Consider the following 20,832-nt stretch of genomic DNA (forward strand, 5'->3'; position numbering starts at 1 on the left):
AAAGATATTGAAGATTGAAAACATGAAGAATGTTTGTCTGTCTTCAATAAAGTCATGGTTTGGATGATGTTAAACAGGCAGTAGACGCTGGTGCTTCTAAGTTGACTTAAATCCTGTGACAGATTGGTCTGTTATCTACAGGAAGATATATAGGAGCGGCTAATTAGATTTGATCACTTACAATTGCTCCTCAGCCAGGAGAGAATCAATGCCGTCTAATCATGGTCCAGCGCCGCCGCCCTTTACTTCCTTTATCATCTTCTCACTTTGCTGTTTTACCCGCCACCTTCTCCTTTTATTGCCCTTCAATTTTATTATCCCTTTCCAGACTCTTCACTGCCTTCAAATTTCTTGCATTTCCTTCACAAGCAAGTTTTATTTCCGCTAACCTCAATTTCCACTGTTTCATCTTCCCCATCTCTTCCCACTTGGGCTGTTGCTGAACTACTTTGACGATTTTCCAGAAGGAGAAAACCATAGATCCCTGTGCTGCGAGATCACACACACCGGCGCGTAACTAGGAGACTATATTTGAATTTAAAAGTGTGTCATTTTAATAATACCCCTCAGTAGATGCGTGATTATGAGGTGGTGCCTTTTTATCGTATCATATAAAACTAAACTGAAAGGGAAATATAATACGCACATTTTTTTTTTTACTGCATTACCATCAAGGGACATGGATACATAAAGTTCACATTGAATTAATAATTAATTTCTTGTGAACTCATTGCAAATTGCGATATTATTTCAAAGTAATGATGTAATACAACCAAAACATTTAAAGCGCTTTTAAATAGCAGCCAATAAACACAATCTTGGTGGCTCCATGTGGCTTCCTGATATGGCAAGTAGGTGCAAATGGCGAAACAGTGTATCCCTGTAATGCACTCAAACGTGTTCTCTTTTTTCTTTTCTTGATTTTTTTGCCTGCTTGCACAGGCAGCCTTTAAGTCTTACTTGAAAAGTGAGTGTTGTTCTCATTTATTTTTACTCAGCCTCACTGCACTCGCTATGAAAATCCTTGAGCATAACAACCTTACTGCACTGACTTCACACAAGCTGCATTTGAATCCAGCTTCATTTTGAAACTCGAGTGTCTACCCTGCCAAATAAACTAACATTTGTCAAACTTGCAAAGAGTAGTTGACCCGAAACCTCTGTACTGTTCTTTTGTTCAATAGATTTGCAGCACTCTGAAGCCCTTTCGAGTCAAATATATTCATATCACTTCAGCAAGTCAAATTTATAAACCTTGAAGGTCGTAACTCTACATATTTTTGTTTTTTAGCATGTTTTAAGCGCCTCCTTTATTGTATAAATACATGTTATTGGACCATCTAAAAGTCCGTGGAACAGTATGGATCGTGGAACTTTCTGCTCACCCGCACGTTAGTCATGCTGTGGAAACTGACCGTGCTAAGACTGAAGCAGCCTTTGCTTGTTGTTATTGATCCATTAATTGTTAAGATGTCCGTTGGAGTGAAATGGCCGGGCGATATGCTCAGACAGGAAGAGATGCGGCCCTGAGATCTGGCTGGACTCTAATTGGCAGGAAAGAGGCTTCTATGATGTGACCTAATGTTGTTTTTATTGGCTTGTTGAACTGGGCAAGTGGATTAGAAACCATGTTACTTCAAAATAGACTTTGTGTTTTCAATGCATGAATGACTTTAACTAAAGAAGACAACCAAATATATTCAGAGTTGTGGGAGAGTTAGGTGGACTGTCTTTGCGTTTGGCTGCTGTTTGCGTTCAAATGTCACTCAGTTATTTGCCATAGAAACAAGTCATAACCAAAGCAATATTACGATGGTGGTTGCTTACTGTAACTTGTATTTCTTTTATTTATTGCAGCTCATGACACCATCCTCGGCTGCAGTCATACTCCACACTGAACATGGGCAGCGTAGCTATATTTAGAGCTTTATTGGTGCTCATCTGCACCTTCACTGTGTCTTAATAACCAACGTATTCGCAGTAATCTCCGGGATACATCATGGATTGATGACTTACTCACTTACTCACAACGTATTTGAAGGAAATCGGTTTTAATGAAATGGAAAACTCTGTGTGTTTGAGGCGCAGGTGTGAGATTTTAAATTGCATCCAAATCAAGGCAACCAATTTTCTGCTCTCCTCTTTTCTATTCCAATCAGTTTCACTCATAACAAAGAATTCCGAAGGATGTATCCCTGGGTTATTTGGATTTGTCAAGGATTTGTCACTATTGAGCTTTCCATCTCTGTCCTTTTGAAAAGTTATCATTTCAGTCTTTTATTTTTTTTCATCTCTGACTGCGTCAAACTGCATTGTAGGCGTACTTCATGATACAGAAAGTGTACGCCGGCTGCATTGTGGTGAAGTCTTGTAGGAAGTATGGAAGGTCAGAGGACCGAGGTGTCCATGCTGACCTTCACACACTCCTTTCATCACACTGAGCGACTGCTGTGCGCGGATGACATTGAAATACTCAATCGACTGTGAGTCAAGCAGAGCATGTGAAAAAGCGGGACACGAGGAGACATTATTCACTAAACATGGATTTACACAGCCATCAATTCGGGAAACGGAGCTGTGCTTTTCGTGGGTTGGGAGCGATTATTTGAGCTATCATGACGAATGAACCAACAACAACACCCAAGCTATTTCTCTCCAAGGCGTTGATTTCCACGCTTCACAGGTCTAGCTCTCTTGATGTGAAGGTAGTAATTTGAAGTCTCTCTGTATGTGATTATTATTGAATTGTGTGGCGCTCATGAGGTTGAGGTATTGTGCAGTAGATGGCGAAAAGCACCTTGACGTCCTCACATTCTGTGGAGAGATTTAAAAAAGGAAAAGAAAAAAAGAAGGAGCTCTTAAAAAGTTCCTTCCATAAGTAATGTCAGCACTGTTGCCGTATTCATGTTTAGTCAGCGACTTTGTGTTTCTTCTTTGCAAAAGTGTGGTTGCGTGTTTGGGAAACAAAAAAAAACAAAAAAAAAGTTTCATACAGCTGTCGTCACTGTTTTGCCCAAAGCCTCACACTGTTGTTTGTGTTCCCACAACACCGCACATGAACCCATCCCACCCCGCTTCACCCCCATTGGTTAAAACAACGTGCATTAATCACCTGTCAGTCAATCTGCTGTGTCACTTAAAACGCTGAGTGGGCTGAATTCTGCAAAACGAAATAGTCTGAGAGAGTAATCGGGATGCTAAAATCTGGCGGCGCTTTCTGAATACCATGTCTTTTTCTTCCACAGACGGACAATTTCCAGACCGAGCCTAATTACATGAGCAGCAGGCAGCAGTTTGTTCAAAGGTTAGTAGGAATTATGGACGTTAAAAAAAACAAAACATGGATTGAAGTGTCCTCAGCTGCTACATTGACCAAGATCGACGGTTATTTGTTGCCTTCACCGGTAACATTCACTATCTTGCTCCAGATTTGACTGTAGCTGGTGGGATTTAGAGTATTTTGCATATCCTTACTGACTACATAAAGATATCATACTGGCAGATGTTATAGAAAGAGATGATGGATGGGAACATTATGCATTAGTGATGTAAACCTCCTTCCATGAATGGCATTGATCGATGTTACCGAGTCTATTACCAGAAAGAAATGTCCAAACCAATCACCCTTCTTCATAGGGTTTTTTTAATTTTATTTTCAATTGCCTTGATCTGATTTAATAACCAAGAAAAAGAAGTGAAAGTGCAACATCATTAACGTTCTTTTGTAAGGCTAATGACTCTTCATTGAGCTTCAGAAAGTTCCAAACATCAAAAAACATATCTCTCACTTGCTAACCATCAACATGGTTATATAAACACGCTTATTCTCAGGTAATGTTTTATATTTACCTGAGAATAAGCATGTTTATATCACCATGTTGATGGTTAGCAACACCATTTTTGGCTCATATACACCAGTGACCTGTGCTCACGACCATTGAATTTTGTGTCCTTTTGTTTGTCTGGACAGCAGTTCGACGTTTAAAGACCCGGAGCGTGCAAGCCTCAGAGACAGTGGTCACGGTGACAGCGACCAGGCTGACAGTGACCAGGACACCAACAAGGGCTCCTGCTGCGACATGTCTGCTAAAGAAGCCCTCAAGTTGAAGGCTACAGGCATTAAACCAGCACCTTTGGAACAAGGTGAGTCATGGTGGACAAATGTGCCTGCATGTGATGTGAAAGACGATACTCAGGGCGGTGCCGTGCGAACAAAACAATCAGCCGCACAAGTGCACTCCTGATTCCTGACATGCAGAAATGGGAACAGTTGAAACTTTTACTTGGTTACTTTATTCTCACCTACTTTGTTCTCCGCACTTTTCTCCTTTAATGTGCGCTTGTGTGTGTGTGTGTGTATATGTATTTGTGTAAGAGTGCATTCTGTTCACGTCCACAGTTTATCAAAGCAGACAAGCCCATTATATTTTTATAAGCCCAACTCCTTCAGCCTCTCCATTTAGTCCCCTATCCCTCTGCGCACGTTTCTGAAACTTTGATAATGGAACATGGAAAATGACTTAGCGAGAGGCAAGCCATGTAGTTTTGTTGAGTTGTTATTAAATATGAATAATTATTCCAAGCACTGTGGTTCAGGCAGATTACAGATGACATGTGTTGAACAATAACTCCCTGGGGCCGCCCCTTCTCACCCCGACCATCTCGACAGATGAGTGTACAGTCGTTCATTTCATATTGAGCAATACAGCAAAAAAGTAGGGTTGAAAATCTGCTTTTGTGAAATGCATAATAAATATTTATTACACACGTTTATGGATTGAAGGAAATGTAACTTAACATTTGCAGGTAGCAATGTATGCAATTGCTGCGTCCTATTACCACTGTTTTTAAGCCTGGACAAATGACTGTTTGTAACAACCGAACGATGGTGTAGATTAAACATCAATAAGCGACATTGAAAAAAAAAATACTTTGACACCAAACATAAGTATGAATTGCAAATCATTTTTTACTAGTCACATTAATCGTGGAAGGAACAGTGAAGAGTCAAAGTGCTTTTTTTGCGCGACACACAGAGAGCTGTTTTCCCCTTTTCATTCATTTTAAGAAATAAAAAAAAGCCTCACACTTTGGCAAGAAAAATTGGACAATTAAAAAGCTCCATATGCTTCTTCTTTCTGTTCCCTGTTTAATTGTCCATAAGGGGCTGTATTGCTTTTGCACACCAAAACACACATGACAAAAGGGACTGAGAATGTAGGCAGCGAGTAAATTCTCTACTCGATATGATACTGTGTGTGATGTTTCAACATGTTTGTGCCAACCAGCACTCGTCTGTCCAACTTTTTTTTTTGTTCCGTTGCTGTCATCTTTTTTCACTTTCTGTCTCCCGACTGCGCCAACACTCGTTCAAAGTTGTGGAAAAGGCTGTAACATGCTGTGGCCTGCTCTTCTGCCCCCATTGCCTTGTTTTTGCAAAGTCTGTTTTCACCTCTCCGTGACATTCGGTTTCTCTGGCTCTCCTTGTTTGTGGAAATTGATTAATGTGCGATTAGACAGTTAACCGGCTGCAGCTGCCTGTGTTTAGCCAATAACACGAGGGCTCCGCTAAGCTGTGGGGGAGGGAAGGGCAGGAGGCCAGGACACAATGCAGGAGCGTGATGAGGAATGATCTGGTGAACATCACTTTGGCACTTCCTCGGTGTCTTCATAGGGGTTTCATGTGAACTTGCACTCAGCGCAGTGAAAGAAATTGAAGGTCACACCGTCACGCTCATTTGAACCTCCGAGGAAGGTGCTGTCATGTTGTCTCGTCCTACTAAATTATAAATGAATTGCAAAATGGTCACCTTGAACCTGCATCAGTCACATTTGAGATGTATTCCTTCCGAGTCCGCCTTCTCATAACCTGGAGATGTGTTATGGTCATTTGTAGCGCTGGCTATCTATTTCGGGATGCGCTGATAGTAAGTATAAAACGAGTAGTGCACAAGTACTTGCAGTTGAGTACTCACCGATACAGAGTACTTACGCCATTACACATAAAGTTACTTTGATTTTGTTTTTTCTTCCCATGTATATTGTTGTTGGACAACATTCCTCAACATTCCTTGTGACGAAATGTCACAAGTTTCACTGCCGTACAAAGTTTTACAAAACTGACATTCAAAAACAAACTATCAGTGACCATTCTATGTGTACAACTAGTCAAGACGGTATCTGTGCATCTGTGTGTGGTAGAAAATTCCCTCGAATTCCTCATCTCAAATTTCATTCACTCTTGAGAAAGTGTTTTTGTTTTTTTTTTTTAATCGGGTCGCAACTGCCTTCTCTGACATCATCACCAATGGCTAGAAGATAGTGAGCCATCTTTTTTATTTTTTTATTTTATTAGATTTTTTTCTCATGATTGCACCTCTGTGCACATACTGCATTCCTTAAACACACCCTTGACCTGACCTGAATGCTTGTTTTGCATGAATGGATCCAAAACTAAACCAAGCAACGTATCCATTCAAACCTGGTGAAAAGAACTTTTTATACTGTCTGAATTCATTGTAGCTTGAATTCAAGATTTTGTCAAGTTGGATGAGCCATAATTCGGATTTGGATGCCTCACATTAAATGTAGAAAGGAGTTGAACACTGTGTGAAAAAAAAAAAAAAAACTCGCTCTACTCTCTCATTTTCATTGTCAAATAGCATTTTTTTGCCAAAATATATTTATTCATCATCTCAAAATATTACCAGACACAAAGTAAGGGAAAAAATACAATAAAACACAAAAAAAGACAATAACAAAGTAGAATATAAACAATAAATAAAAAATAATAAAGGTTGTACAATACTTATATAGCAATGTTTTATCAGTTTTATCAAAATTATAATAAAAAAATAAATAAAATAATTTCTATAGACACAAAGTGACAGATAGTACAGTATTGAACACCCGCCCCCATTGCTTCTCATGCAAACTACAGACAATATCTTCAGCAAAAACAAGATTGTAGTCTTTACCGAGTAATAAGAAAGATTAGATGTATGTCCAATAGCATTTTACTTGTTTAATTGGTCCGTCCTGAGATCTTGTCATGGTGTGGCCTCTCTTGGCAAAACACTGCAGCCTTGTTTTGGAGCTTTGCGTAAACACGAGTCAGCTGCACTCACCAACCGAATCCCAAGCACATTCAAGAACAGCTCCCTAATGGTCATACCGCCAAGTGAGACTCATCTCAGGTGGACGAGCGTGAAGAATGACCTCGCCTATTCCAAACATTTTCCCAATTCATCTTTCCGCTGTTCATCAGGCTTTCCGTTTTCTAAGCAACAACATAATCTAAATATCTTCACGCCAGGGACCGGTCTCAAATTGATTAATTAGCCTTGCAAAATGGCTCGCACTGTATTCATTATGCTTAAGTATATCAAATGCATTTCTTTTGCCAGTTTTAATCAGCGATTAATTGATGCTCCGACGCCCTTGCGACAGACGTTGATCCTGGCGCGGCTGGCAGCGGCGGCGCGGCTGGCAGTGCAACACTCGCCTGTGCCGCCATGGCTGCCACCGCCGCTATCACAAACAGACAGGCGCCACTGGTGTGGGAAGATGTTCCCCATTGATAAGGCAGTGGGAGAAGATCGAGAGCTGGAGGTGAAGTCCGAGGAAGAGCACTCGTATGAAAGGGACGGAGACTATCTGAATGACTTGAAGTAATTAGCTACGATGGAAGGGTGATTATCAAGCTGCCCTGTTTAAAGAAGCCACGAGTGGAAGAGGGAGTAGGAGGAGGGGAGGAGAAAGCGATACGACAAGGACAGAATAGAGACGCTGAATAGAAACACTAAGAGAGAGACATGCTACGGTGACAGATCAGATGCACGCATGAGGAATTGACTTTTCAATCTAGTCCGTGACAGAAAGAATGGCCGTCACGTCTTTGCTGAATTGCTGAAACGCGGCCAATGTCATGGCATGTCAATGTCACACGCTATATGTACAAAGTATGTAGTTATTTTTAATTGCACAGTTTCGAATCAGATGCCCTTTTTATACCTGTAGTCATGGGAACCACTGCTGGGCTCTCGCTGGCCTTCAATAAATCCCTTATCAGTCAGTTGGAAAAGGGCATTTGATTCAAACATCATTCATTTTTCATGAAGAGATAAATGTAGACATGAATTTCATGTTGTGAGCAGATGTGGATGACATTGGCAATTTCTGGGCTTTCATATTTTAAAGTGCAGCGCACATTTGTCCTTTAATTTTAGAGGGCATTTAACAATAAATTACACATTTTATTTATTTATTTTGCTGAAGGTCACCATAAGACCACATGCACTAAATTATTGTTACTTATTAATTTCTACAAAACGAAATTATTCTTATATATTATCTGGCCATTACAGCTGAAACTGGTTAATAAACCATTTTTGATTTGGACTTTTGAAGATGTTGTAATGAATGTAAAGCCCCATCAACCAGGAAAGTCAGGACTAAAAATATGTTGTTTCCCCTCTCCCTTTTACATTTGTCTCTACAGAAAGGTAAATCGTCTTAAACGGGACTACTATTATTTGGTTCTGCATTTTGTTTTTGACCAACTTTGAAACACCTAAGCGAACTTGATGGTCTACAAGTGTTTTGAAGTGAGACGTTACGTTAGCCGTTAGCTCTGTTAGCTCTACAGTGCAGACAGTCTGTGATGTTGCGGGTCCGACAAGGAACAGTCCATCACTCTGTCGTGAAGGTGTGGTCAAGTTAGAGGTGCATCAGGTTTAAAAACAACTCGAATGTGCGCATTTGACCGGCTTCTTTACTGTGAGTGCATGGGAAGAGGACAGCTGCGAATGCTGGATAAGTCACCGCATCAGCATAGATCTGTAGTATATGTATCCATGGTTTAATGTCAACATTTTGCCCACCTCCGTCTCCGGACAAATTAGGTCAAACTGGATCATTTCCCTCGGAACACCTGACACTCTCTCACGGCTTAGTGTGTCTCAGCAACCGCTGCTCTAAAAAATATCTATAATAATATTATATTATATATATAATACATATATGTCATCCTTTTAATTTACATTTCTTCATTGTAGCATTCATGTTTCCTTGTTTCTTTTTCCATCACATTATTGCAGCTTGTATGCCATTGGCATCGGCTTACAGAGCTCTTAGGTTTGTATGTTTTGCTAGATAATAAACGGAATGTTCATCAGGTTAATGGTTTACTTCTGCTGCAGATTACAAATATTTATCTGGAAGGGAAACATATTGCAGGGAAATGATTGAATTTTGGCCTATCTTCTCATAGAAATGATGGATTGAGACCATGTGATAGCACAACCATGCATGGACACGGATGTGCTTATTGGCAGCCAACACAAACCTATATCATTGACATATATTTTAAATTAGCGGCTAAGATCTTGATATATTTTTTATAGCATCTTCACATTAAATATTCTATTTTACCGTCGCTTGCATGGTCTTGAGGAGATACAGATTAGAAACCGGCAGCATCAGAAACCAGCCGCCAGATGCTCGTGTTTCTTCTTGCTGTTTCTGCAATCCGTTGGACAGAGAGGATTTGTTTCTGAGCCTTTCATCTTTCCCTGCTCCCCGTCTCCTCAGCTGTCCGTGGCCCGTCCCTGACTGGACTGATAGCTTGATTCATTGCTGCACGACTTGATATTTTCCCGGCGCGCGGAATGAGCCCAACAGCGATCTGGACGTCTGCGAAAGGCGTCCACCGTAGTCAAATGATGTGCCCGTATACACATGTGCCAGATCGTCGACTCACCCGGGACTTGGAGAATATAGCAGTATCACAGCAGTGAGACGATTTGCGGCTAAGCTAGTGGAATCCGGCGGAAAGCCTAAAATCTTGTGGGGTAAAGGGAGGGGAAATATCACAGTGGTAGGATTTCTCCTCTCATTATGAACGACTTTAAGGGATTAGTCTATTTTCTTTAATACACAAAGTTTTATTGAATTCCATTGTTTTGATTGTGTTTGGTAAAGGCTAATGTGCATGGCGGGAGTCGTTGTGGGGGTCTGTGCGTGCGATACTGAGCTCATCTGGTTACGGGTGTGATTTTCACCTCTAAGACTCAGCCAGCCAGCTCGGCAGCTCAGCCCATGATCCTCATTCAGCCAGTGAAGCCTGTCTGAAGCACTGTGGAACCGCCATGATAGAGAGGATTGATGAATATCTTACACTTTGGGCTATAAATCTCTGACATCATCCCTGGACCCTTGTAGCCAGTGAATAATTATGGCATGTTTATGGAAGCAATGAGTAGAAATATGTCCTATTTCACTGTTAGCACCATCACATAGTTCTTGTCATATTTGAAATAATGTGAAATAAATCACTGTTGGGTCACATTGGGAGTGATTTTTCTCCACGGCATTAACGCTTACCATCCTGCTCTCCTCACAAATTCTCTGTGTCGTAGTTGCCTTGTGGAAAAAAAAGCTACCATTAGTATTCATAGCTGGATAATACCTAGTCTCAGTTAATAACATGCGCACTTTTTTCATATGTTTTGAAGTCTATATGGCCTTTCATTGCTTGATTTTAAAAAGGTTTCTTTTGTGGTATCACCTCATATCAAGACACATTTAAAGAGTTCTTTCAAGGGCATTATCTGAGTGTCTAACAGCTTAGAAAATTCTCTTGACTTTATCAGCCATTTCAATTATGCAAACGGAAAAAAAAAAGTCATACTGTGCTCAGTGTTCAAAGTTCTTGAATTTCTGTATAAAATAAGCCATTCACCAAATTAACTTTGATAATTGACTTTGTTTCGGCTTTTTTTTTCCAGTAAAAAATGTCCTTGTGCATGCTTCTGTTTTTCAAATAATTATAAAAATAATTGGGTTTGTTGTCATTGCACATTTTTACGTATCTGGGGCAGCGCAGCAGAAGAGCTGTTGCAATATCTGCTCTCAGTGGGTAAAACATGTTGTCCGGCGCAGCAGTAGGGAGGATACAACAGAGGGGATTATAATGATACAGTGCATCGTCACTTCCTGGAGCAAAGCCACTACATGGCCATCTGTCCTCCGTCCACGGACAGCTGGGCATTTATGCATGCGTGTGTATGGTTCGGGATATTCAGATTAAATTCTATAGACGACGACCACACTCTTTTGCATATGCTTTCATTGACTCTGCTTTGTTTGCACCCACATATCTTCTGCTCATCTGCTCACGAACCTTGTTTAAAGTGTGTTAAAACGTCATTGGTTGCTTTAAAAATATACACAAATGAAAAACATAATCCTTGTTGTCACGTATAATATTTGATCAGTGGTTAAGCAATTGGTTTGGATACTCATACACCAGATAGCGTCAGTTCTTAGTTTGTGTATCATCATTATTCCAACTGAGGAATTTAATTTAGGCGTCCGTGCCTTGGTTTAGCTGTTGAGTTCAATTGAAAAGCTTAAATGCTATTATCAGGTTGTCAACCAAAATGCTTGAGGAAAAGAAAAGAATTGTCCTGACTCGGTTGAAAACAAAATACCAAAGCATTTACATGCAAAGGGCTCCGAATGATACACAACAATGATAATAATTCGGTATTAAACTCTCACCTCAAATAATGAATTAGTCTGCCTTGAAGCAGTGGCACTGCCTCATCTAAGGTTGAAAGCTCAATTCATTCCCCGAAGACAGAGAGACGTTAGTCCGTCTCAATGTCATAAACTGTGCCAAATTGAACACGAGGTCCATCTCTTCGGGGTAAATAAGGATCGGAACAAGAGTCGCAGAAAGGCAATGATGATGGTTTTATTTTACATTTAAGTCTGTTCTCACTGCTCACCTGACCATAAGTTAGTGGCTCTTCAGTTTTGTGAATATGTGTCATCATTTTTCTTCCAGTATTGAAGCTATTAAGATATAAACCATCAAGTTATCACTAAATCAACAACCTCAATTTGCTCGTGTAAATGTGTGTAAAGCTACGGCAGTTTTGCGTTTGCCCTTGAATTTGCAGCTGAGAACAATGTAATTTCCTGCTTGCCATTGATTGGAAGCAAAAGCCAGCAGGTGGGATTGACTTTCCACAACCTTTTGGATTTTATTATTTAATTTTTGTCACAAAAACAGTTTTTCTCTAAACCCATAATCATATAGTATTGAATCGACGTCGACGGATGAGTATCAACATGGGAATTTAAATTCATACACCTGGGGATCCATTAAAAGCTTTGCTTTTTGACTGATACATAGAATATTTCAGTTCAATAACTGCAAAAATGCTGTTGATAATGTACAATTTTGCCGAGACAGAATTTCTGGTCTTGTAGCTTCCGCTCACAAAATATGGACATTCAATCCGGTTTGAAAAATGGAACTTAATAATAACAAGCTGTCAAAAAAAATCGACCAACTCGGGAACGTTGCCCAACAGAAATCAGTTAAGCTGTTTTTCCAGCAGAGTAAACACTGTGCAGTTTACCACGAGTCTGAATATCCCAAAGTAGATTCATTTTTCCTGACCGCTTCATTGGGCGCCTTGAATGAATATTTGTGGGGCCTACGGCATTGTTTCCCCATGTTGCACTGCATCAGGAAACCGATGCGATAAATAGGTCTTGCCTGTCCGAGACATCATGACTTATTCCCTGTCGAACCGTAATTACCAATGTCACATAGCCTCCAGTCTTATAGACAGCATTGGGAAGATCGTGCATAAACAAATAGGTGTGGGATTCTTGCAATACCAGGGGATGTGACCGTGAAGGTAAAAGCACACATTGACTTCCTTAGAATCAAAGAATAAACAATGAAATATGAAACAGAAAAATGTGCTACGACAGAAAGAGTTCATGCTTGGACAGCAGGTCGGCTCCATGGGAGACGACTTCCATAGCAAGACTCCCCGCTGTCTTGGATCCGCGGGTTCAAATAAGTAACTTGACATTTCACAACTTGCTATGTCCTCGTACATGTGCTCTGGATGTATCATTAAAGGGAGCCAACACTGTACTAAAGATCATTTCCACTTAAAAGAGAGACCTGTGGCGCACAACAAGTGTAAATGACTGAAACATGCGAGGTGCACTGACCTCAACGTATCAGCGTCATTAAATATCTCTCCTTTTCATTTCTCTTTCAAAGTGATAAGATGAAGAGAGAGCAAAAGTGTGCGTCCTAAAGAGTGCGTGCAAAGGGGGTGTGTTTTGCTCTGATAACCTCGGTTTGTTACTTTTTGATCCTGCTAAATTAAGATAAGGGGTTTGGTTAATTAAACTGTCACATGGCAGTTCCTTGAGGGATTGCAGGGCCAACACAGTTTTAATTGGGTGGCTGCCGTTGTCCCAGGGCTGCCTCCGTTCTCTGAGCAGCGGCCCTTTGGAGAAGACAAACACACCCATGGCTTTGGGGGGGAACTGGCTGTGGTCGAAGAAATGTCAAAAATGGATGAGGTTGGGCAAAGAAGGAGGGGCGGCGCCAGCGTTATGGAAACATCAACTTCATCTCATGCAGATATATTTTTGACTCAGCTGATGCGTTCACCCTCGCCTTAAGAGGTCCGTGAATTGCTGGATTGTTTAGGGTTTGGATTTGTTAATTGCGGCGTCCACATTTGTTGCACTAATCTCTGTGGTGTACTCACTGCAAGAGAAGCCTCCGAAGACCCGAGTAAAAAGTCAGCAGGCTTAGGATGCGTCTGTAATTACTCGCAGCCAATTAACAGCTGACCTCAGCATCTAACCTCAAACCGCATTCAGGGAAATATCTGTTCTGATGGCGATAACTGGTGAATACAAGTGCCCTTACTCCTCAGTAGTCAGAGTTAGGAGGCAAATAAAATGGGACGGCTTTTTTTTGTTTATAACATTTATCGCTTTGCATCGATCCGATGGTTGTCTGTGGAATAATCATTAGCCTCACTGGGCTTTTTCATTATTTTGTTTGGATGACTGTGCAAACCTTGAAACGGTATTTATTATTATTATTATTATTATTATTATTATTATTATTGTTGTTGTTGTTGTTGTTATTGTTATTATTGTTGTTATAATTATTAATATAATAATAATAATAATAATAATAATAATAAATCAAACAATAGTCATAGTAATTTTTCAATTTCAATGAATGTGGTATATTACTGAATCAAATGATGGAACCAAACATGCATGCAACAAAATATTGTTTATTTTGCATCAGTTTGACAACAGCACAATAAATCACAATGGTGGCTATATTCAAGTTTTTATATCACCTTATTTAAACTAAAGCTTTTTTCATGTCTTGAAAATATTTGTATAAGAATTTCACTTTCATAAGAATTTCAAGTTTATTCAGAGTAGTGGAAACCCTGGCCATTGTGTAGTGAAAAACATCCCTGAACAAAAGCAAACAGATGCTTTTTTTTTTTTTTTTGCTTTTGTTCAGGGATTCCTCCATGTTTGTTGTTGTTGTTATCATCCTAGCTGCCACGTGTCTTGTGCATTAGTGGGATCAGTGGACCAGGAACTCCTGCACTTATAAAGCTTCTGTGTTGTCTGGAGAGCAAACTGTTAAATTCAATTAAATTAAAATGATTAAATGCCATTAAAATATTTTACTGCGTTAGTTACGATTAATTAATTATTCACATTTAACTTGTTAAAGTCCCACCACTAATATATATATGAGTGTTTATCAAGGATTCCTTGAGTATATTGGATGTGTTCTGTCAGCTATCTTTCACTGTTAATGTGCTGTAAACAAGTCGATGCCAAGTAGATGAGAGGTCAAAACACTGCTCACTCACAAAACATTTTTAAAACTTAATACCCACCGCTGGCTTCCTTCTGTTTTTAGACTAGATATTATTTATTTATTTATTTATTTTTTACATCGGTGCGATGAATGCTGGTTGTAAATATGCTAAATAAAAGTGTGCATGCATAAATAAATAAACGAACAAGTCATGCAATGTAAATGAGTGTCCTCAAACTTTTTTTTATTTATTTATTTCCTTTGAATTTGGCTGTCACGTAAACATCTGCTGAGGAGCTGAATTAATCTCTTGCTGGAGGGATATCCTCGATAGTTAACCACTGGCTCTGCTGATGTTTTGAAAACAGTCATCCATCTGTCTCTGAAGGTGATCAAAATCCGCCTTGATTCACTCGTGGGGAATTCTGTGCGGTCAAAGTCCCCAATGCTTCCTCTTATCCGCTCCCAAGAGGGGATCAGAGGAGATGAAGTTTGAGCTGGGGATAATCTACTCCTTGGTTGGTAATAATGCCTCTCAGGGTGGTGTTGGTGATGAGTCCTGGTTTTGGTGGGTTCAGAGTGTTGGGTCAAGACTGATCGGCGAGGGAAGACTGTGCGCAGGGAGAGGACGAGTATGTTGAAGTGTGCCATTTAAATTTGTACCCAGGCTGATAGAAGAGACTCCCGTGCTGTGTCTGTATCCAGGCAACCGCATCAAAATTCAAGACACACCAAACAGCTGATTTGCGGCACGTTCAGCACAGCTTTGCATGACTTAATATGGCCGTCCCTCAAAGATATGTGAATTTTGACAAGCAATTACACCAATCATACCCAAGTTTTTGTTTGTTGTCACCCTGAAGGGCTTCTGTTCCCTGTTAAAAGGACCCTTTTTTTCATGCCATGTGTTGAGGACCACCATTGCGGATCAGTCCAGGAGACATGGCTGAACATAAAAATGGATGTCACTGAGCAAATAAGCTCAATTTCCTTGCAATCTGGAGTGTGTAAAATCAGGTGCTGGGGGCAGGTGTGCGTCAAATGCTCGTGTTGTACATTGAATACTAACCAGCTAAGGAATATGTGCTTGGTAATGATCACCACTGATTTTGTTTTTTTTTTCAGGAACTGTCGATAGTTGTTAGGGGTGGTTAAAAAGTCCATTCAAAAATTCAAACGTCGATTATTGCAATTATCTCATGGTGCGATTCAAATTTTTGGGCTATGATTGAATTCAAAATATATTTTTTCCGATTTAAATCTTGTTATTTCTGTTCTGCTTTCTGAGTATGATCTATTATGTTTTGCGAGTCAGTGGCCGTATTTATAAAATGGCCGCCCAGTGTTTTTTTTTTTTTTTTTTTTACATTGAAAAAAAAAAATCAAAAGATGTTTCGAATGAGAATCACAGTTCGTATATGACGCCCATATTCACATTCAGCAAATCCTCTGAATGCATTCACTGCCTGGCTATCAGGTGTGCTGTGCATATGGCTTGCTTTCAATGGAGGGCACCCACTAGAAAAGATAAAAATTAAAAGGATAAATTGTTGAGAGAATCTGGAAGACTTTAGTTCATAATCATAGTTTTGTATTTCTAACACTGGTTTTCCTCAGCAATAATCAGCGTGTTCACATTTCGTATATATAGAGAAACTAAGGGATGCGCTATTGTTCCAAAAATGTTAGGTGAGGTTCATCCAAATTCCCAAATAAATGCATGTATAATCCATATCTATGGATACTGCAAATGTATCATATGGTATCCTGCTAGGTAAAGGTGAATAAAAATAAATATATGATTAGTGGGTAAAAATGAGCTGCTTGTTGGAGGTCTGCGCCCTCTGAGTGCTATTCTAGTTTGATATTTGGATTCCTTTATATCGTTGATCATTTTACTATGTACAAAATATCCAAAAACATTTCATTTTTAAACTACTCAGCAGTGCCAGGTAACTGTTAGCTGGCAGGATTCTTAAAGTGAACATTTTCATGTGAATCTAAAAGGGCTTTTGGACCCAAATGGGGGGGAAAAAATGATTCACCTTCTACAAAAAACACTTTAAAGTTGTGCACACTGTGATCGCTTGAGCGTTTTGAGCAAGCTTTGTTTTCTGAAAAGCCAGTTAAAATTAGCGTCACAGATCCCTCTGTCCAAATTCGTTCCTGGTGTCAACATCCAGCTGTTTATACTCCAGATGTGGCTCAGGAAACTCCATCACTGTTGGCCCTCAGTTCAGCAGCGCACCAGACTGCTGTCCCGGCTATTTTACGCTGAGTGGTTCCTATTTGTCCGCACCTGTGGTTTTTATCCCGGAGGTCAAAGTATACAGGGCAGGGTTGTGGTAGAACAGAGGGCTCCTCCGCGTTGAGGTTGTAATCAGTCAGTGTTGGGATTAGACTGTCTCTCTCTCTCTGTTGGTTGGGATTAAACAAACTGGATTTATTGTGAGTTGACTGATTTTGTTGCATTTTCCTGAAAATGCACTGGAGCACAGCTGAGTGGAACAATTGAACCGTGCTTTGTTTTAATTTGCATGAACTCATTGGTGCTTGCAGGGAACCTACTGTTGTTTGTGCATGTTTGCATGCATGATTGTGTGTCTGGGCATGTGGAAACAATTTGACTGGCAAATTCAAGAAAGTCAATTTGAACAATTGAGCACGTCTGATAAGCTTTTTTCCCCCCCCCCGGCAATTCTTTACCTATTGTACATTGTCAAAATAAAACTTGCAGACTGTTGTCATATTGTTGTGTGGCAGCGCTGCAGCGAGGACCCAGAATAGATCAGCAGTGCATCTTTCCCACCCTAGGTTATGAATCTCATCAGATGGAGTTATATTAGTGGATTTGTGTGTGCGTCTCTGCGCACATGAACCCTTGTGTTTGTTTCCATGTGCGTGCGTGGCAAGGCCCTCTGGAGTCCATTAATCCCAAATCTAACAGACTTAGTGCCGAAGCAGTCTTTGATGTGTGCTGGATCCCTCTCTGGAATATTGCATGCTGCTTCAATGAAATTCATTTCCCTTTGTCTCATCAGAAAGACTACCTTTTGTTTTGCGTTTTTTTTTTTTTCTTCACCATGATACTGGCCAGTAACGCGGGTCGCCACCATGTTGTGACTTTGCTCACGACTCAGGTGTGACTTCACCAGTTCCCTGATCAGTAATTATACATCTGTGATCTGTTTTAATCCCATTCTTATCTTGTGTAAACCCTCTAATCTTTGACCCTAATCTTGAGCAACCACACAGAATTGGACAGCAATGACTATCGAGGAGGGTTGTTGTTCTCCCATCCAATGTGTGTATAACACAAAAAAATAGCTCAGGTCATTTCTATTTTTTTTCCTTCTTTCAATTCATCGATTTAAAGGTCCACCTTCTCTTCACTGTGTTGAAACCTTGAGCGAATAACCCGTCGGCCTCCTGAATGTGGAGGCAATGAAAGCGTAAATTAGACAGTAAGATGGAAAACACATATCTATTTGAAATGATTATCCCCTCACACGGGTGGAATAATAGACCCTTATTGCATTTCAGTCAGTCCCCCTTGATCAAATTATACCATCAAACCAATGATGCTGTGTGTTACCGTGTGAGCTTGTTTATCCTCACAGAGACTTTAGCAACTGGTGTCTAGACTCCAAACACCAATTTGGCTGGTGCGGAGGAGAACATCGATGCTAAAGCGATGCTGCTGAAACACGAGGCATGTTCTCCCATCTCCCATGGAAAGGGAGACTATTTTGACAGACAGATGTGATAGGAGGAGGAGGTGGTATAACAGAAATAGAGGAGAGGTTGGCATCACTTACTGTAGCTAATACATCTAAAGTGTGTCAGTTAGCTCTCTAAATGTGTCAGGCCCTGGGGCTGCAAAAGCCAACACCATCGACTCAAACTACCTCTCTCAACCTTTCCACTTAGCCTCCGTTCAACACCCGCCAATATCCTTAGGGGACCAACAGTGCTCTTCATCGGCACAATTGATCAAATGCCTACATGCTATAGTGTACAGTTTTCCTATAAGAGATGTTAGCCTCACAAGGACACACAGTAAAAGAGGGATGTGCTGCGATGGACTCCCTACAAAAAGATATGAGTTAGTGAATCTGTCGATGCAGAAGTCAGGCTACACCGCTGCAGGTTGACGTGTTAGGCCATGCTGAAGAAGTGGGAATAAGAGCTCCCAATTGTCACCCCGCACCTGCAGCCCACACAAACAAACATGCATGGCGGACGGCTCCTACTACATGGCAAATGAATGTGGTTTCTATGGAGTGAGAATGGGTTGAAAAACATGCATACAACTCAAGGCCTTATGTGACCAGCTTATCTGGCAGGTAATACATTTGAATACATAGTTCGCTCAAACTTATCTGTCGTTTTTCCGGGTCTGAGTCACAGGGGCAGCTCTCTCTTCAGTGAAGCCCAGAGACTCCTGTTCCTGGTCACTCACTCCGGTATCTCAAGTAGGATTAAGCTGGGACATAGACTCAGACATGTTCTAGGTCTACACTGTGGATTCCTCCCAGACGGAAATGCTGGAAACACCTCAGGGAGATGACGGGTCCCGACTAGATGCAGTGGTTCTCCTTTGAGCTTCTCCCCGAGGTTGGTGCCCCTGTCTCTTCCCCTAAGGCTGAGCCCAGTCACCCTGTGGAGGTAGCTCATTTTGGCCACATGTATTTACTGGTGAATTATACCACCAATGTTGCTGTCACGGCCCACAATGATAGTGTTCAAGCAGTTCTATTCGATGAGCTCCATTCTTGCTGGTGGGTATTATAAAAGACAGTTTGACGCAAACCAAGACTGTTCGTGTTGAAAAAGACACTGATAGCATTTTCTGTTTAGACCAAAAACATTACTTAAATAAATGTACATCATGTTTGACCTGCCACTTGGATTGTGTTTACATCATCAGCTCAGCTTCACATTGTAGTCTGTATGTGTTTATCAAGAAAAATGGTGGCTTTGATCATCAATCGTAGCCACCCTCTTTTATATTGCATTTCAGCAAAGACTGAAGTCGCAAACATGTAGTTGAACCCAGAAAAACAGCAGCAAACTTTTTAAATGAACAAGACATTGTCAATGTCTCCTTCAGTGTGTGCTTTCATTTACAGAGCTTTATGTTTAAGCAGTTGGATTGTTTTTGGCCAACTTAAATGTATTTTGTTAGGTTTTAATAAACTCTTATGATTCTGTATTGCGCTTATGTGACGTTGTATTTACAATGGTTTTATTGAGAGAGGAAATCAGAAGCACTCCTCCTAATCCTGCTAAAGCAGCACACAAGGGAATGATTACTTGCACAAAGCCATGACACCCAGACTTGTGCAAATCCTTTTGTTCGAAAGAAAGTGACAAACAGAGAACGAGTCGGCGAGAGAATGAAAGAAAGTCATTTAATTTCACGAATGTGACGGGATTATCTCTTATCTTGTTGATCATGGCATTGTCTTGGTGGCGTAAATACGTCTCACTGATTGTTTCTAATGTTTTCAATCGTCTTGTTTTGAAGCCGGCTCCATAGTTGCTGTTTACCGAGTGCAGATTTGTAAACATGCTGGTAAGCGGGTCAATGTATAGATATGTTGTTCATTCACTTCCAATGGGTTGGATGCCGGAAATGGTGCTTTAATGTGGGCCAGCCTGATGGCGCCTTTACCTTTCTATGACAGGCAAATAGTTTGAGCATAATATGTAATTTTTATTCATATGAATGCGGGTGAGCTGTCTATTTATATGTTAACTTCCTCTCCATTGGAAGCAAGAAGATGAAGGCATGTTGGAGCAAGAGAGCTGATCAAACACCGGTCCGCACCCGGCGTCTCATAGATACAGCCAGTCATGATCATGTTTCAGTATGTGTCAGCGAGCGTGGAGCAGCATATTTAAGTTCCACACACATGTCCAAGTGCACTTCAAGGCTAGCGATTAAGCAGCTGAAAAGAAGCGCACTCATTCAAGTCTATTAACAGTCAGTCGTGAGGAGAAGAAATGAAACATGGCGCAGGCATGCTGGGTCTGTTTACGGCACTTATGAGTGAGCATGCTGACATGCATACACAATGAACGAGGACACACACACGAGCTTGCTATGTTGGGATGACAAACTGCTGTAAACCCTGGCTAAA

The 20,832-nt window shown here is 40.6% G+C and overlaps 1 protein-coding gene across 4 annotated transcripts in view; it reads left to right on the forward strand.

The window, feature by feature from the left end:
• Positions 1 to 20,832, forward strand: part of pcdh17 (protocadherin 17) — a 46,770-nt gene that overhangs the window by 13,880 nt on the left and 12,058 nt on the right. For 2 of the 4 annotated variants that reach the window (XM_053864556.1, XM_053864554.1), the window contains exons 3-4: positions 3,246 to 3,304; positions 3,974 to 4,143. In XM_053864556.1, the coding sequence (XP_053720531.1) occupies positions 3,246 to 3,304; positions 3,974 to 4,143 (229 nt within the window). Of the gene's footprint in view, positions 1 to 3,245; positions 3,305 to 3,970; positions 4,144 to 20,832 lie in introns of all 4 variants that reach the window. The other 2 variants (XM_053864555.1, XM_053864553.1) reach the window with 1 other exon arrangement.

The sequence above is a fragment of the Synchiropus splendidus genome, chromosome 5, assembly GCF_027744825.2.
Source record: "Synchiropus splendidus isolate RoL2022-P1 chromosome 5, RoL_Sspl_1.0, whole genome shotgun sequence".
In the NCBI taxonomy this organism is placed as follows: Eukaryota; Metazoa; Chordata; class Actinopteri; order Syngnathiformes; family Callionymidae; genus Synchiropus; species Synchiropus splendidus.